Source organism: Dermacentor silvarum, chromosome 8 (assembly GCF_013339745.2).
Source record: "Dermacentor silvarum isolate Dsil-2018 chromosome 8, BIME_Dsil_1.4, whole genome shotgun sequence".
Taxonomy (NCBI): domain Eukaryota; kingdom Metazoa; phylum Arthropoda; class Arachnida; order Ixodida; family Ixodidae; genus Dermacentor; species Dermacentor silvarum.
The window spans coordinates 74,527,367-74,547,138 of NC_051161.1; the positions used below are offsets into that span (position 1 = coordinate 74,527,367).

At 45.5% G+C, this 19,772-nt stretch overlaps 1 protein-coding gene across 3 annotated transcripts in view; it reads right to left on the reverse strand.

The window, feature by feature from the left end:
- LOC119461461 (tyrosyl-DNA phosphodiesterase 2) overlaps positions 1-19,772 on the reverse strand; it is a 43,657-nt gene that overhangs the window by 10,948 nt on the left and 12,937 nt on the right. For all 3 annotated transcript variants that reach the window (XM_049672665.1, XM_037722780.2, XM_049672666.1), the window contains 2 exons: positions 15,621-15,831; positions 9,227-9,397 (listed from right to left, as the gene is read on the reverse strand). In XM_049672665.1, coding sequence (XP_049528622.1) covers positions 9,227-9,397; positions 15,621-15,831 — 382 coding nt within the window. The remainder of the gene's footprint in view (positions 1-9,226; positions 9,398-15,620; positions 15,832-19,772) is intronic.

Sequence of the window (19,772 nt, forward strand, 5' to 3'; positions counted from 1 at the left end):
GGTAGAGCGTTTTCGTCAAAGCACTCATCCTTGGAATGTCACACCAGGTACTGGATGCGTGGACGCGTGCCGTTTCGCACAAGCGCGAGGCATCGGAAACCAAGAGCGAGCATCACGATGGCGTCGTCGCGACAGTAGAACCCCACTGTTACGTTGCCGGGTGCTGCGTTTTCCCAGCTGTTCCGTCGTTTTCGGCCGGTCCCGGCACAGCTCCTATAGAACCCAATGCATTGGAAACCCCGCTGTTGCGTCGCAACTGTGGGGCCGTTCCCGCATCGTACGTTGCGAACTTCCACCCCACGCCGGCCCGAGTGGCCATTTTGACTTTTCATGTCGCTTGGCTTGGTGGCTTGGAGATGGCATTGGCCGCCCAAAGTGCAGGGGGCGACAACTATGACGTATTTTCGGTTTCTGCCAGCAAAAGTATGGCCCTTGAGATCCGTATTTGCTATCTAAAGATGGTGTCTATGACGCGTTGTGGCCCTAAAATTGGTTTTGGCTCATCGATGTTCCGCAAGGGCGATAACGCAGTCGCCGCGCGCCGTATGCTGTATGTGCGAGTGACGTGCGGGGGGAGCCGACGACCGCGTCCAAATCTCGCGCGCGCACGAAAGAAAAGCAGGGAGGAAGCGCGCCTTCTTCCGTTGCGCTCGAGGCACCGGCGAGGGAGCGGGGGTAGGGGGGGGGGGGGGTAGCGGGCGGCGTTGTACTGTCACGGCCGCCGGGTAGAAAAAAAAAAAAAAAAAAAGCGGCCGTGGTACTGTACTCCGGCATCAAATGCGTACTGCGCGGCGGCGGGCGGGCCTTATCTTGAAAGTGATCTGCGTTGGGGCAGAGTCTAGGCAGTGTAGGTGCGCCGGCGGCTCGTAGCTTTGTGCGTGCTGTGTTTTCTCGGCGCTCAGTTTGCGTTGAAGCGATAGACAACAGCGCAAAGGTCACTTCGCTCGCTTCTGCAGCGGCGCTTCCACACGCCGCCAGCGTTTGACAGCGCGTGTGCGCTCACTGAGTGTGATGTGTCGCAGCGTCTGCCAGCACGTCAGCAACATCAACTGGAAAAGGAGAGTACCGGCTCGGCGGGCTAGGCCAGCTGCAGCAAGCGGCAGGATCAGGTTTGAATGAAGGGAGGGGGAAAGGTCACACCCGCGGCGGCAAGATCGCCGGGTCGAGGGATGCAGGCCCGCCTCGCACACGCTGCACGCACACGTGCGCTCGCTTCGCACTCCGTCGCGGCGGAGAAGGTGCTTCCGGTTGCTGCTCGCGCAAAAATGACAAAATTTGGGGCGAAATCTCTAGGTTGTCGGCGGGGAAAATTCGTTATATCGAGGGGGTCTCCCGCTTCCACTTCGTTACGTAGAGGTCTCAAATACATGTGCTTCTATGGAGTAATGGCGGGGAATAGAAAAACTTCATTATATCCAGGAATTCGTTATATGGAGGTTCGTTATAAGCAGGTTTAACTGTATCCAGGTTTAACTGTATCTGCATTTTAATACGGTGCACCCGACAAACCAGAAAAGATCGGCGGTCGCCTCCCTTGTCGGCAGAACTAACCGCATCTGCACAACGCCACAAAGCCGGGCTGCTGACCTACAAGCGCACCAAAACCTCTCAGCATGCGGCTAACCTGAAGTCGTTTCTGAACTCGGTGGAACACCATCTGTCTCAGCCCCCAAGACCCCAGCCCCCATGGCAGAGCTGTTGTGAGAAAACTATAATAGTGGGGAGGCCAGTGCCCCTTCCCACCACCTTCCTCTATCCAGCTGCAGATTTAGTTGACTCGTTTACTGTAACTCTGCTTCCTGTGAGCTTTGATCGCACGCAACAAGCTATGGCTTTTGGCATTCAAGATTGGCACTGCTATTCACAATGCACATGGTCCTATAGGTGGCACGCAAGGTGATCCATGATGGCAGACAGAGAGAGTAACAGAATTCTCGACTGCGCTGCTTCATAGCACACCGAGTGTATTCTTATTTTTCAGACTTTATTCTCATCGGCTGCAGAATGCCGCTGCCTTTTACAAAGCAGCTATCTATAGGAGCGATTATGGGACACCTTGAAACCTATGAAAAAAGGATCCATTGTCTAATCGAAGGCGAAGAAGTTTTGAATGCTGGCCATCTAATTTGCTGCGATGTCAAGACGTGCAGTGCTCATGCTGTTACAATTCAAGGACTGTGTGTACAGACATCCCACGTCCAAACTTTTTGTTGTGTGTTGCAGCTGCAGTGGCCGCACATGTTGCCACGGCGTGTGCGCCTCGTAAATATCCTCTTCAGCGGCAGTGGCTACGTTTGTGTACACAAATTTGAATCGCCCGTGAGTTCAAGTGAAAGCCTCCGTGGGGAATTTGGATGCCTTCCGCAGTTTCGTAAACGCATCACACGTGAACACCTAGCGCCATCTCGCTTTGGATAGCGAAGCTCAAGCACAAACAATCATTCAAGATGGACGCCTCCGTGTTCTACGGGTCGGCACGTGAGTACCCCCAAAAAGTCTCTTATAGTGCCATTATACGGTTTTAATAGCAAATAATACTTATTGTAAGTTGCTCATTTAGGCTTCTGATGTTTGCTGATAATATTTATTTAGCTTAGCTGGAGCAAGTCTCGTGTTAAGAAGAGAAATATATAAGCATACACAAACGTGTACAACGCGCCTCAATGCCACAATCCTAATAAACATAAGGAGGTTGCTTACGCAACTTATGCGTGTTGTATTGATTCATAGCGCATGTTTTGCGTCTTGTAGGTCTCAAAGATCACTCCCGCTCAAGAAGAAGAGTAGTGAAGACATCAGCTGAGCAATTTTTACTAAACACTGCCAACGGAAATGTGTCGGATGGCGACTTCTCGGACGATGAGCTGGATGAGACTAAACATAACAGTAAGTGTCCGTTTCTCAAGAATTCTGCGTTTCTCGAAAATTCTGCAGCAATACCACTCATTGTGTAATTCTGGTTTGTTTGTTTTTGTAATCCGCCCTAACACAGCCTCAAAAGAGCTAACAACCGGCAACAGGTACTGCTGACAAGGACAGCGAGGACGAAAAGCCCGCGCCACCCCAGCCACCTCAAACTAAGCGCAGAAAGAAAGCATAAGTGAAGTGGATTGACAAGATTTTACACCTACAAGCACTGATTGCACATTCAGTCACCAAGAAGCGACTGCTTCGCTAGAGCCTCTTCAGTACTTTCTGAAGTATTTTAGACAAGAAATCTTTAGCGAGCTAGCCAAATTCACTAACATTTATGCTTTGCAACAAAACGAAGTTAAGCTGCAGACCACAGCTGATGAAATAAAGGTATTCTTCGGAATAATGATGCGAATGGCAGTCCTGAAGTACCCATGAATACGGATCTTTTGGCAAAAGGATGCAAAGGTTCCCACAATTGCTGACATGATGTCATGCAAGCGGTTTTTCAAACTCAGGGCCATGCTCTATGTGACGGATGTTAACAGTCCGAGGGACCCTACACCTGACAAATTTTGGAAAGTAAGACTTCGCTCAACGATGCAAGAACCATGGATGCACTTCGAGGTCCTGAGTTTGCTGTTTCAAGTGTAAAGTCTTTCTTTGCTTGTGTGCTGCAAACGACTGCTTTTACGAATTTCATACCAAAATCTGAAATCCTGCGTCGTAGGGCTCAACTCTTTCCAAAAAATGTTTTATTTGCACAAGCAAATTACCCGAAACAAGCAGTTTCGAACAGTATAAAGCCTTACTCCTAACAAAAGCTGAAAGGTTGCCATTGAGGCGCGATGTGCACAATTGTGCACGCAACAAAAGTTTTTTATATCAACAAAAAAACAATTGCAGGAAAGTTTTTTTTTCATTTCTAGGTGTTTAATAAAGCTCCTTTTGAAAACAATTATAATTTTCTTGCCAGTTTTTCTTAATTCGCACCTGAAGGGGATAAAATGAGCCTTGAATTCACGCCCCGCGTAAATATAGATGACTAGCGTGCATAACCAGAAGTGCGTGCATGCGTGCTTGTTATTTTATGGCGAATGACATCCTTAACCTTACCGAAGGAGGTATGCAACGCAAAGCGTATCTAGAATGAACGCTAAGGCTAGAGTGCAGGGTCATCGGTTTAAGCAAGAAAAAGTACGTCGATCTTGTTTTCAAATTCAGTTTTAATTGAAAAGGGTCAGTGGAAGCAAATATGGCAGACATCTAGCGATGGGCGCGCAGCTGCAAACTCCGATGCAACGAGCCTGACGAGGTCGAGGACGCACTTCAGCTTGCTGCCCAAATTTTGTGTTTGCTTCCTATTTTGCCTGCCACTGAGACAAAAGTGAACATTGGTGGCGGGGGGCATGGAGGGATTTGATGCGCACACTTCGATGATAAAGCAAGCACTGCAAACATTCATTGGCGGCACCTCAGGCTTGCCGATCCGGAGCTTAACCGCCGACTTCTTTTTAAGACACGTGTCCAGGGGAATCTAATGAAGCATTATCTCATCCTTCGCCGCTCGGTTGGTGCACTGAGGCATACAACACATCCCGTTGCTTTTTTTTCCATGGCGCAAATAGAAGCTGCTAACAAAACAGAAACGTGTCTGCGTATACATAGTCTCACAATAACACTGTGCAGATACTCTTTGCAATATTTCTCTTGGTGGCCACCCCACGGCGCGACCGTCTGTGTGCACTGAAAGCGGGGTCACGGACATCAAGTGACATGCGAGCTCCACTGAGGCATCGCTTTTGTGGCCTCAAAAGGGGCCTTTTAAAAAATGCGAGAAGCTTGCCGCGGCAGTCTCTCAGCTTGAGAAATCCAGAAGAAATGCTAGGGCGAGATCGCCACAAGCATCTCGCCACGTACTTCTCACAGGCTTGCCCGAGAAAGCCCCATGTTCGTCAGCCTTGCTTGCTTTAAGCGAAGCTTGCCAACATCCTTATCTCACGAAGGTCCTTCGCAAAAACGAACCCCCTGGAGGGACTGAATCACCTGCAGGATCTCCTGCGAGGACAACGTTGAGGCAGCCTGTCCTACCGCGTCATCGCTGCCTACCGCGCCGTCACTGTCGTCATCGCTATCCGATGCAAGAACGTTCGTGACAATCGCCTCATAGGTTAGAAGCACTTTGTTTCCATATCTATAGAAGTGCGCTTTCTTTTCACTGGCACTGTCATGCATTGCCGATGATCAGCGGGCAGAACGGCCATATTCCGTTTTGGCAGCGAGTCACACGAGCCTGCGAAACGGGCCCTGTGGCCCAGAACGATTTTGACGCAAGCAACAAAGACGAGCACGAGCAAACTTATTCGTCGGCAGAAATGCGCAGCAAGAGCAGCGCTTAGCGCTATCTTCTATCAGTGCAGCTGGCGCAGTCCATTCGTATTCGGAGGGGTGGAAGGGCGACGGGAGAGAGGTGCGTGAGGCTGGCGATGTGGAGAAGGCTGGCAAACAGCACACGGCGATGTGCAGTGGCTCGAATTTCTTTTTTTCTTTAAGGATTTCGCATTCCATTCTCTTTCGGCACGGACACCCAGTAGCCAGACTTCATTGTTATAACCGATAATGTGGCATGGGGGCATTGTAGTAAGTGGATTATTTCACCATAGAAAACGTACGAACGTTGACGGTGCAGCAGCTTCTCATTGTTATAACCAACATACTGTTAAAACCGGTATCGTTATAAGTGGGTTCGACTGTACAACGAAATTTTGATATAATAAAGCAAAAAGCCAATTTTACTGACTTCGTTATACTATTGAGCTTTATCTGTATATATATTCGGACAATTTTGTATTAATATATTTACACACGCTCTATGCAGGGACTGCACTGCTAAATGGCGCAGCGCGCGCTGTCCAGTGGGGAGCGAAAGAGAGCAGCCTGGCTAAATACACGCCTCATACGTGACGCATTTCAGCAGGTGCAATATGATGTGCCGATGCATTGCTTCAATGCTAATCCCATCAGCGTCGACATTCGTTGTGAGAAGGGTTCTGCTGGAATTTTTTATTTGCTACAATTTGCATTGTCGTCTAAAAACTGGATCGTTGGAAACATGGCACTGCTGTCGCCATACTTCCAGTAACTCAACCCATGAATCTCACATATAAGGCAGATAAAGACTTCAAGCGTAAAGATTCTGGAGAAAAATAACTGGCTCTCCCGTAATCGAGAGTAGATGTAAGCATGAAATGGCTACCATACAGCGTCTTTTGCTGCCTGTGGTGCCGCCGCCTTCAACTGCGTTTCTTCTTGCAAAAGTCCAACGCTCTCAGCGTCTGTCGCCACTTTTTCTTATCGCGTCGAAGTGATCGTCTGCAAATGTGCAGCCTTAGGTCCCCTCCTGTATCTGCCTTTTGGAAATGACAAATAAAACTTCAGCGTACTAGAAGTTACAGCTTAAATGATATTGTGAAGAAACATTAGGAAGAACTCGGAAGCAATATTTTTTAAAACTTGTTTGGAGAGTAACTAGCATATGTAATGCGGTCCTGTACAAAGGGTTGGGGGCCAGAACTGCATTTTCTTAAGTTTTTGACTGATGATCTCGTTTATTCTCGCAACTTGCCGGCATGTTCTCGTTTTGAGTGCCCAGATGAGATCGTTTGAGTGCCCAGATAACGGCTCTGGTTTTTTGGCTCAAGGTCTCTTGAAGGTGACCAACAACGGGAGCTAAAAGCATTTCATGCTAAATAAAAATGACTCTCATTAGTCGAATAAGTACAACAGTCCTAGGGGAAAAGAATGAAGTAATCTCACAAGTGCAAACACAGGTCTTACACTGTGACAATAATGATGCAGAGTATTTGAAGTTAACAATGGTTGCAGATAAGGTGGATTCAGCAAATGGCCATGATTCCATGTATTGTAGTAAATTGTAATGTGGCAAGCATTTTGCGCAGTTCAAGAGAACTGTGATAATTGAGAAGTCCTCACAATGTTTCTTGAAGAACATGTGCCTTATTTGCACAAAATACAGACAAGGAAAAACATTATGGTTTTCTAACAGTAGCAGGCTTCCAAAAGAAATAAAAAGTAAAATAAAAATGGAGCTCGTACATCCTGTCCTTGGGTTTCTATGATAACACACTGCATTACATATACCTAAAAGCACTAATGCTGAATTCCAATGGCAGATCTGGAGCACTCATGGATCAAAAGATTTTGCTCTTAGTGAAGCAAGTCTGTTCCAATGGCAGATTGGGAACCTGAATCGCCTATTCCAAAGGCAGATCGAGAGCAGACCTCGATCAGAGATTGCCCTTCGAAGCAGTCCAGACCACTCTACCGAAATCAGAGGATTCAACCAGAAGTCTACATGACATAGTCACTCCAGCAGGCACCGACTGGATCGTCTGGGTTGCAGACGGCATGATGAAGACTGAACTTCTTTATGTGTGAAACTGAACTTCTTCATGTGTTCTCGGACAATACAAAACACGTGTTTACACATGCAACTGCGTACAAGTTCATCTTCTCTGGGTTCCTGGACTTGCATAGAGAATTTTGTGATATTGCTGACTGACAGTTTTTGTGAGAGTTTTGTGCCACATTTTGTTTCACATTTTGTGACAATATTTTTCTTTGCCAAGCTACGAGGAGTAGCCGGTTCCCCCTAAAGGCACCAGCCTCTCCTATTACATCATGTCAAAAAAAAAAAAAAAGGACAGAGCAGGCAATACCAGAGAGCATGCAAGCGATTTCTTGTTCTGCAGTAGTGATCAACAGATGAAAAGGCAATTACGCTGCTTGGAACTTTTCCTTTTTGAGAACATTGCAGCTCACAAAGCGGCTTCTTGGTTTCAAGGGGTGTGGAAGTTGCTTCAGACGACAAAGTAGCACTTGGAAACAGACGTTAGAGGAGCTGTTCTGTTCACTGAATGAAGTCCAAACTACTGAACCTTATAGGGGAAACTACTGCTTAGACGAAAAGGTAGGAGAGACCATAGCTTTTAGTAAGCGCAATCATTCTCAGAGTTCGCATTTGCATATATTTATGCACCAAAATAGTGGCAGTTCCACATGCAAACATGCCACGAGACTGCGACAGCAACCTTTGTCAGTCACAAAACCAGGAAAGCGTCACTTCAGCACGAGCAATGCCGGTACTTCCGCATGTGCTTGTTGTTCCAAACGTTCGAAGTGTTCCAAATGCGGACTCAAAGCGAGTGCGCTCCGTCAGAGGACGGCGCTCTCTGGCAGAGCTTGCAGACTGTTCTGGATCGGCCATTGGAATTCAGCATACGAATTTGGTACTTCTTAAGAAAGGCATTAGGCAAGTAGCTGCAGATGCATACTCAGCTGTTGAGCATACTCAACAAAGTGAAAACAAGCCCACCATTAACTGGAAATTGTTGAGTTGAACAGCAAAGCAATGATGACTCGTTAAACACAAAATAGGTAACTTTAACCTCGACAGCCACTGCCATACTCTTCATGCAAACCCATCTTTGCCTCCAATGAGTCGCTTGCTATGAGAGAGGCCTACAATGCAACAAAGCTTACTTTGTATTCTCACGCACACAATGCCATCCTGCTATTTCCTGCGTTACAGGTGTACTACTTGATTCCGTAAGCTTAAACATTGTACCAATGTTTCTGCACAACAAATCAAGTTATCAAATGAGAATGAGAATTTACATGCATATTTCAAGTTGATTACTCCTCTCACGGTATAAATTATCGCGTCATGACAGCTGACCCAAAAACAAAAGGCATACACTCAAATTAAAACACTAAAATAAAATTATGCAGTTTAATATCCTTAGACTGCACAGTGAGATATGAGGGATGCTTCAGTGGAGGACTCTGAATGACCATATAGGAAGGGTAGAAATTCGGCTTTGTTGGTACCACATACCACAAGTGTACGTATGTATGTACACACATGTCAGTACCACAAGTGTAGGTAGGTACGACATACCACAAAAACCAGGAACCGACGGAGAGAACAACACATGTGCTATATACAGCGCTATGTGCTGTGCATGCGTTGTTCCCACTGTCTGTCCCTGTTTTTTGTGCCTCACTTGCAGTATGACCCAATGGGGTTCTTTAACGTGCACCCAAGGCTCGGTATGTCAGTGTGTTTGCATGCTACACTGATTGGAATCTGGCCAACACGGACAGTTATTGAACTTGCAACTGTGCCCAGCAGGACCCCAATTTAAAAGCAACACAATTGAGTACCTTACCTTAAAAAAATGCACCCGTTTTCCCTCAAAATGCATATTTTTTGAAAACCGATGAAACTCACTTCACTGTCCCTCAGATTCATGTCGCCTCCCAAGATTACTGTCTTTTCCAACGGTTCCTTTTTGCACTGACGAAAACACCTTCGAAGCTGCACTTGTCTGACTTCGCTGGAGTAGCCCATGCTCTCAAGGTGGGTGTTGAGGAGGACGAGATCCTTGTTGTTGAAGGTTGCCTAGGTGAGAATGATAAAAGAGAAGCACACTGAAGTGCTAAAAGGCAGTGGCAGTGAAGCAAAAGTATGACTAAATAAAAGGTAAATAAAAGGTTTTGCAGCACTTAAACACAGAGGCCAAATGGTGCCTGCAAATGTTGTGAACATGACGAAACAGTAGCCAGTACATTTCATAATCTTTTCTTCTACAGTTGAACCTCCTCATAAAAAAAGTCACGTCCAATATGAAAATACCTTCTTTAGATTCAATATCGGTTATAAGCATACATTCATTACACGGTGATATCGGCAACACACATTTTATATATGCTTTGTTAAATCCATGTTAGTCACATCGAGATTCGACTGTAGTAAAAAGTGTAAACAAATTTCACAAGCTGCAAAAGAAAACTGTCCCCCAGTCACCCACTTAAACAATGAAACAATAGGTGGAACACTACATACAATAAATAGACAGCAAGAAGTGCTGATGGAAAAAATGACAGCCAGAACAATAGACTTTCCACAAAACCTCTGGCATCTTCTAGGGCCTTCCTTTTCCTTCATCCAATTCCCTGCAGAGCAGCTTGTAGGCGAAAATACGCTGGCTAAGCATTCCGCTTTTTAAATAAAGAGCTTTCTCTGTCTCTCTGGCATCTAACTGAACAGTAGTAAGGAACATCTTAAGAATGTTGCAGAGGCAGCAGTCCTGTCAAATGCTGACTAAACTGACATTAATAAGAGTCATTATATTGATGGTGACAGCTGACCTCAATGAAGGCTGGTGTTTGCAGTTGACGGTCAAGCTGCTGGTTGGTCAACATGATTACTCCTAGTGATAGCAGTATGCAGTGATGTGTTCTGCGGCAACATGCGTTATGGTAGCCTTGTGTACACCAGGGTTGATCATACACACGAGAACAACAAATCACAAAATCTACATCAAAAACGCGAAATGTACAAATTAATGGTGCAAAGAAAAGCCACAAAGGCGACAGAATAACACTAAATTCAGATAGTGATTCGACTGTCTTCGCTTTTTCTTTACCCTTATTTTACGAGCCTACACTCGTTGAAAAAGTATGAGCAAAAGTTACTGCTTTAGGAGAATAAAGCGAAGTTACCTAGTAGAAAGATAGGAAAATTTCAATATACAGTTCAGACCACTTACAGGTAACCGCTTAGAGTGCAGCACCAGGTATAATGCGCTCTTAATTCATTAATTAATTTCAGGGGTTTTATATGCCAAAACTATGATAAGATTATGAGGCATGCCATAGTGGGGGACTCCGTATTAATTTTTGATCACCTGGGGTTCTCTATCGTGCACCCAATGCACAGTACACAAGCATTTTGCATTTAACCCCCCCCCCCCCACTTGAGATGTGGCCACTGTGGCTGGGATTTGATCCTGCGACCTCGAGTTTACCACTACAATGCCAAAGCCACTATACAACTAAGGCGGTTCTGTAACGCAGTCTCCTTGAATCCTGTTTACCCTCCCATAGAACTCCATGTATACGCATACCACTAATACTAGTCAAGATGAACAAGATGAAATACTGGTTATAATGCCATAAATGTCATAAATGACTGGCAAAACTTGTGTGAAAGAAGTGTGAAGATGTGAAGTAGATGACAATGACGGGCGGCGAAACGAAGAAAGTATAGAGAATATAATATAAGGTGAGAAAAACAAAAGGAAATGAGACCCGTGATGTGTGAAGCATGTGAAACCTGAGCAAGGACGTGAGCGAGGAGAGAAGATGAAGAAAAATATTGGGCTCCAATCCATGCTGTGAACGTGGTTGGCCAGCGAAGCTGTGGTATCACCTGATCCGATAGATCAATGTGATGTAGCCTTAACTGGGCCCTGCTGAGCCTGAGCACGACACCATTGAGCATACTGATATTGCTTCCTGCCGCTGTCATGGTGCTCATGCTGCTCTTTGGTATTCCTAACTATGCATGTGTGGCTTTTATATAGCGCTATCACGACACAAATGAAATCAGTTGCTAGGCAGGTTCTTCGTTTACATATGAAAGTGCTGTGATGTAACCCTGCTTTTTATGCTACAACTGCCACTTCCCAGCAGCTGTACCTATGCAACCGTAATCTTTACCGGGAACCACTTGTGGCAAACGCTATACGTGAAGGCGAGCTTCCTGGTTCTATCTCTTTTTTTTTTCTTTCCCCGCACGGTCGCCGCTGCCGTGGATGCGTGGAGGCGAGCGCCATCTGGTGGTGCTGCAAGGAACTCATCAGCACGCGCAGCACGTGTCTCCCGCTGTAATTAGTGGAGTTTTAGGCTACGGAGATGAAGAAATCCCAGGATCCTAGTCATATACAGCTTCGCTGTGAAAGAAGGCAAAGGCTGCTGAGGGGGGACGTTGCTGACGTGGACTCTGAATAGGGCAGACCTATCTCCTGCTGTGCCCTGGTGACAGGAAGGAGCAGCTTCGGTGACCCGGACCGGAGAGAGGCAACCTGGAGATGGCTGGCGGCGGATCCAAATCCTGAGCTCTGGCTATGTCGTCGTGGCCTTGCTCCCTGGACCCGGTCCAGCCACATGCTTCTGTCATCGGCCACTGTCCAGTGCCACAGGAGCGCAGGCCTGGCCACATATGCGGCATGACGCCCAACGGGCCAAGAGCACGCCACGCTGGTCTCAGACCCTGTCACTCCGATGGAGGTCGGCACCTATGCTGCCTCAGAACCACGGCGGCCGACGTCTTACGCAACGCCGGGCAAATGTCTGTCGCTACTGGTGACGGTCAGAATGTTCGATTCCTAGTAGCTACTTATTTGTTTAGTCGAACTGAAGAACAGTATACAGTTGAAGTCTAGTTTGTTTTATGTATATAGCTAGTTTTGGGAGGTTTTCGTGTGTGTATATGATTTATGGTGTGCGAGATTACTTTGTTGTTCGTGTTTCTTAGTTAGAACCATTTCTTGAGATAATATGTTTTTAATTATGTTTGCATCATGTCTTTATCTGTTTCTGTAATGCAGAAAGTCGTCACAGCGAGCCAGCTCCTCAACAAATTGAGCCGGCCGAGGGTAGACCCAATGAAGAAAACGCTTAGGCAATGCAGAGGAGGAGGAGGCATGAAGCAAACGAAAAAAAGAAAAAGCAAATGGTGGCTGCAGCAGCGTGCTTAAGGGGTGATGCAGGGCTAAAGTTGTGATTTTAGCCAGAAATACACATTTCCTGATTTTCTTCATTTTATATTCCTAAACATATAAAAAGCTCCTCACCAAGTTTGGTTACCATATTTACTCGCGTAAAGAATGCACTTGCATAATAAACGCACCCCCCACTTTAGTAGTCAAAAATTTTCTTTTTCTCCTGCGTAATAAACGCACCCTGAATTTCCTGAACTTGCTGCCGTGAAGTAGGAGAGACACGGTAAGATTCGGCGTCCGATATGGCATCCAGCAGGTACGATTGTATAGAACGCTCTATCAGATGCCAATTCGTACCATGTGTCTCTTACTTTTATTGCGATAGCAGTCATATTGACAATCCAGGCACGTTTTTGCCGTTGCCACCAACGATCGCGGCTCTATCTCCTGCGTTCGAGGAAGGAAAGCAGGGAGGACATGAACCGTATTTCGTCGCACGCATTGTTTTATTCTATGGGGAAGGGAGCAAGGGGGGCGGCGCATCAACTGCGCATTGCGCGGCCGCGCACGCCCTATCTTGAAAGCGAACTTCGCCGGAGGCTGAGTCTAGGTGCAACGGCGGCTTATATCTTTGTGTATGCTCCGTTATCGCCACTTAGTTTGCGTTGAAGCGATACACGGCACGAAGGTCACTTCACTCGCTGTTGCTGCCGCGCTTCCTCACGCCAGCGTTTTGACAGCGAGTGTCCGCGGTCATCGAGTGTGCTTTGTTCAGTTTGCCTGTGCACGCTGACACCATGCTGGTTAAATTGCTTTGCAAGTTTATACGGCCGATAAAACTACTATCCTTACTTCGTATAGCTGTCTACGCATTTGCTATCGTAATCTATTGTTCGCCTTTCGACCAAAACTGTGACATTTTTAGAGGTGGCTGTGGGGAAAAAAAAATCGCTGAAAAATTTACCGCGCATAATAAACGCACCCCCCCCCCAACTTGGCCCATTATTTTCAGGAAAAAAGAGTGCGTTCATTATGCGAGTTAATACGGTATTATCTGCGCAAAGAAAATTTTCTTTTTTTTTACTCGGCAGTGGCATGTGTTTCTAGTCAAAAGTGCCTACGAACGCCACTTCCAGGAAGTGGCCATAGAGTGGGAGAGGAGCCTAATGTGGAGTCAATTCACTCATTAGAAGGTTTGTTTTTCACACTTCTAGTGATCTTGAGAATATTAAAAAGTGCGCGAGAAAAAAAAAAATTCAGAGCCCCTTCCACTACTGTGAAGATGGAAGTCAGCGAAGCTGCGACTATGGTGGATCTGTTATAGTGGATACTGCTATAGTGAATATTGCTACAGTGAATTTATATATTATCATTATTGAATTAATGACTATATTGAGCGTCTTCGGCATGCTCGTCAAAGAGCAAGGACACCGGCGTCTTGTTTTTGCCCGGCGCAACGGCCAAGTAGTGTGTTTGCTGTGCCAAGTCCGCCCCATCGTCATAAGACTAGCACATGAGCCAAAGCGTTCATAGCCGTGGCTCACTGCACGGCATCGTCAGGATCCCGACGTCAGGATCCTGGAAGATGTGGTTAAATGTGCATCCGTCCTATAGCGAGTCCAAAGGGCAACTGCTTATAACAGCGCTAGCGAGACAAAGGCACACAACGTCACGTGGGATGTGCGTCACAGGCAACAGCATCAATCGTGCGCCTTTGTCACTAGACAAAGGCGCACAACTATTGGTGAGATGTGCCGTCGCTGAGTATCGCGACACTTGTGAAAGAAGCATTGGCGGTGGCGAGGGGTATAACAATGGGCCATCCATCATCAGTTTGGACACCTATGCTAAATCACAGCTGGCGGAAAACCGCCCCCCCGCATATGGAGCCAAACTGCCACGGACATGGAGCCCAAATTGTTGATCTACTTCCAGTCTATCTATCTACTTCCATTGGCGGACGTGATCTCCTGAAACCTAGCCCAGAACAGCTTCGGTGTAAAAAGCAACATATTTGGCCACGGTGATTCTGGATTGCTTGCCAAACTGAAACTGATGTTTGGATTGGTGGAAATGCAATGTGAAATTCCATTTTCCCCCCTGCAGGGCTTTTGCGGCCAGCCTTGTTTTTGCTACTAAGAAGACACATCCAAACGAGAGGACACATGAGCCAAGCGACACATAAAAGTGTTGGACAGCTTCAAAGCTGAAAAAAAAAAAAGAATAGAAAGCTTGGAGCAATTGCCGCTGCGCAGCTTTGAGTTAAAGGAGAGGGCCTGACCTATGCCGCAGTTGCCCAAAGAATAAAATGGCATGTTTTAAAATTTTTGAACCAATCTTTCTCAGTTTGAACGTTTTGGCCAATTTAAACTTCTATGAAAACTATAGTTCAGAAAGTGCAATGACAAAAACTGTTGGCTAGATCGTGTTCAGGCTGACAATTTGTGAAGAGCAAGACTATGGACGTCTTGAATTTCTAAACTGCTTCTATCAAAGAAAACGTATAGATTTCTGTTTCTCCGTTAGTGAGCTGTAAGCTACACAGCGGAGAAGCCAGGAGGGCTAAGCCCCGACCAGAAGTTGAGTGTCGCTGCAGCAAAAGGGCTTCTCAAGGCAACCCATTGCAGTCAAGGTAGACACAGCACGCCGCTGCCATCTCAGAGGCCACCCGCACCAGACGCAGCTTCGTGCAGTGCAAGAATTTAATAACTTTTTTCTCTTTTTGAGCTTGCAGACAGGTGTATTTTTCATTTATTTAACTCAAAATTAGAAATTACGTATCAATGAGAATGTTCTTACGCTCACAAAATCAGTCAATAGCGTTGGTCAGCCAAGTACTTTTGATCAGCTTTCGATAACAACATTGCAGATGCAAGAGCAAGCGTCTGTTCACTGCTTTTGATACAGCATTGTAAATTCCTTGCTGCATGCTTTGCAACATTTTTTTTTTACTACGTTCAAAAAGTGTTTTAGCGCCCCTTTAAATGATTTCGAAGTTCTCGTGACATGCACCGTGGTCGTTCATGATGAAGAAAGGTAGATGTTTCTCTGTGGTGTCCCTTCATATTATTGCTGAGGGTGATTGTGTAAAAAGAGAATAAGACCAGCGTCACTCACCTCAGCCTGCACAATGTGTCGTTCCATTTTGGTGGATGAGAATGGAGAAACGGTGTGAGTCTTGCACTTCACGGTGTCCTCCTTCAGCAGTGTCACAACGTAGTAGCCTTGTAAGTCACCAGGTATGTACCGATACCGCGCAAAACTGTCCCTGATCTTAGGCTCGATCTCAGGCACGACCTCTTGCAAATAGACCACATCCGGATCCAACCTGCAATGCAATGATGATCAGCCGTGATTCCTAAACATGTGATGACATCTCCATTGTCTGTTTCGGAGCCGTAGCGGTGAAATTGTGAGTAAAACGGTTTGATCTGGCGAAGGCCTACTATACTGCAACAAGCGTGCAATGCTGACCTATTAACTGCTTGCGAGATTTTCATCATTAATGTACCACACTGTCTGAAGCCACAGTCGGCGCCCACACCATGGCATTGCACAAAAGTGAGAGAGAAGGGGGGACATCGGTCTCTAGGCCTAAATATTACCAAAAAATCGAGCTTTGTAAGATTGCATTTTCGGATTCTGCATATATTCCCTTGATCTACCAAGTTTCTTATCTCGTATGTCAATATTTAAACCCTAATATATTAGTTTTAAAACTATAGCGTAGAAGATTAGTTTGTGTTCTTCATTTTCGCAAAATACTAATTTTGCACACCCAGCAATACATTTACTGTGATACATCAGTAGCTATCACAGATAGAATAATAATTCTTTTTGCAGCATGAAGCTAGATGTTTGGAGCACACAATATAGGAAGCACTTTTCAAGTTTTATTGTTTTAAAATTCGTCTTTTGTGTGACCAAATGTATGGCCATGTTCAAAATATTGACCCAATCATAAAGGTGCTTCCTATGTAGTGAGTCTCGTGCTTTCTGCTATTAATCCATATATCATTTGTATATTTTCGTGTTGCTGTTATTTGTCTATTGTAGTAAGAGCAAAAGACGTTGCTTTCTTAATTATGTAATGAAATAATGAACATACAGAAAAAATAACTGCATTTTTAGAATCAGGAGAAGAAACTAAACAAGCATGCCAACATTTATCAAGTTTGGTTTAAAAATAGGTAAGGATAGCTCTAATCACCATATCCCCCCGTAAAGGTACGGAGGTTTGCTGGCATGAAGTATTCACCTACACGCTACCCCGCAAGGATGGATATGAAGCCGACAGGAAATGAAGCTAAGGAAAGCATAGGGTAAATTATTTGCTGTTTTACTTGCAGTGTGGAAATGATAAGTTAAAGGGGAATGAAAGTGGAGGAAAAAACAACTTACTACGGGTGGAAGCGAACCCACAACCTCCGTGGTTGTGAAGAGGTTGTAGGTCCAGCTCCCACCAGCTTCCTTTATGTTTAAGTGGCTTCACAATGCTGTGACTAACAAAAATCGAGCCCCCCCCCCTCCCCCCTTTTATTTCTCTGCAAAGAAAGGGCAGAGAAAGGCCCTAGAAGAAGGGCAACATGAAAGTGAGCCTTGTGTACTGAAAAAGATGCAAGCAGTTGTGTGGGCACTGCCATTGCTTAGCAAAGTGTCTCGTGGTTTGGTTTCTGGCTTCAAGACCAACAAGGACTGTTGGTTTTCTACCTGTTTCTGTTGCTTGTACAAGTGTTATTAAATTTCTTCTTTGCAGTTGTATTAAGACGTATGTTGTACCCAAATGAAGTTAACAGCTGGAAAAATCTGGCAAATGTGCCCCATCTCATGGAAATGCCAGATCGATCTTGTCAACTAGTAGGCTTCACCAAGCGGAAAAAAATTTTACCTCCTTGGAATTGCACAAAAACTAAGGTTGTCAAGGTTGCAATAAGATTTGTGTGAGTGACAATGAATTTCAGTGTAATGATAGTGCATTGAAAGCACTTCTGGACACACGTACAAAAAAGAAGTGAGACTTGCCAGGTTTTGGAAGTGGCTCTCCTGAAGGTGACAAAAATTGCGACTTCAACACGCAAAGGATATCAATTATATGCTGGAACATTACACAAATCCTTATCTCTCATTACTCAGCCTTCAATTACAATCTGGGAAAACACAAAAACATTCCTCACAACAACAGGACGTAAAAGCATTAATCACTGTACGGCCTGCTGCCCTGCAGTACAATGCGATGACGAACTCTTGCTATGTGGGACATTACAAAAGCGACTAGACCTGCAGCATGGTCAGGGCACATGCCACTTTCATGAACATGGTCATAGTAGTATGTCTAAGGCACTGTGTTTTGTCAGAGTGAGGGACAGTACATTGTAATGACTTGTTTGGCTGGACTCGATCCCTTTTTGATTGATTGATTGATTGATTAGATGGCCAGCGATTTTAATTATAATAAAGGCCATGTGAGTGAGTATGCAGACCTATGTACTGCATTAATCGGGCGCCCGCCAAGAAATGGCACTCGGCGTCTTGCGCACCTCATGTCCCGTATTTCCGGGGATGAACATCCCAGTGCCACATGCCAGTCTTGTGGCCCTGGACCAAAAGTGAAAGCAACTACACACTTCCACGAGAAAAATAAAATCTTGTGCCCACGCAAGCACCTGTACAAGCATAGCATTCTCAATATGATCAGGAATAAGTGAACTTGATTGTTCTAGGCCTTGAATCTGGCCGAGCAGCATTGAAAACAAAGCAGTAATGACGCTGCTGCATGATATGAGATGCGAATATCATGAAGCAGCCATCAAAATGCCATTTATCTTCCACAAGGCAGCAGAACATATCAAATATCTTTTTCTTACTTACTTCCCAAGACTGGAACCGCGTTCCCGCCCTCATCGCTTTGATAACAGGTCACATTCAAGTCTACCATCGAAGAACATTTAAAATGTAACCCACAACTGCTGTACTCATGCCTGCCCCTCATATAATGCCATGCCTGACATCGAAGCATTTGAGGCATAATAAATAAATGAATGAAACCAAATATTGTAAGCAACACTTGACTCTTGCGTTCCCTCATGTTCATCTTCTCTGTACAACATACATGCAATGGTGGAAGAGCAGTGAGAGGAAGTTGCTTTCCTTCTCTGGCTACGGGATGTCGGCCTGTGCAGATGTGTTATGCGGATGGACAACACATTTATCAATGTGCTTTGCGGAAACTATCCCATGGAAGCTTCCTGCTTAGCTTCGAAGCACAGCACTCGCATGGGCAAACATTTGCTCGGTAGCCTTATGTGGACAGTCAAACATGCTCAATATCCTCAGCCTGTCTTATTGAGGAATTATTTCCTGTACCTATTTCTTGTACCAGTATCATAAGAGTACTATTCCTTTCATTGTATTCTATTCCTTCCTTACGATCCATCGATCACGAGTGGCCGATTGCGGTGATAATGTGAACACAGCGCACCTCAGCAAAATAGCAATGGAACAGAATTGTTACGCTATCGCAGCTAGGCTGGCATGACTGTACCCAATGAGCAATAAATGGCCTTGTTTGTATGCTTGCACTTTTGTGTTCTTGTTTCCTTTGTTTCCAAGGGCTTTTCAATGCTACAAGTTGGTCTGAGATAGCCATTCTAAGCAATCTGAGAGGGTCGACAGTCTATGTTAAGAAGGGAGACACTCAAAGTAATCACAAAAATGTGGAGGGATGAACTTGCCAAGAAAATAAAAAGGCAGTAAGGGCCTCCTATGTATTTTTAAGAAGTAATGAAGAAAATGAAGACAGATGCTCTGAATGCCAACTTGTAGGAGAGAGCTTAGTGCTGAAATCTGACTATGGCAACTCAACTCAATTGAGCACTCAGAGCCAGTGGCATGCAGCAGAAACATCGACTGCACTCTCAACCACATTGGACAAGCTAGCTCTGCCGAGCATTCCCAAAACTATTTTGGAAAACCTTAGCTTAGATTGCCTGACCCCTTCCTTTATACAGTATAGACCACTTATAACGTAACCGCTTATAGTGCAGGACCGGATATAGTGCGGTCTTTTCAGACTCCCGTTAATTTTCCCATAGCACTCCAGGTATACACGTATCGCTTATAGTGCAGTTGCGGGAAACGAAATACCGGTTACAGTGCGGCTGCCTGGGAGTACGGAAGTCGGCGGAGACGGCGAACGCTCCCCTCAAACGGGCGCCCCAAGGAGTGCTCGAGGAAGAAAGAGAGACGAAGTGGAGCAGAAGGGCACGTGGT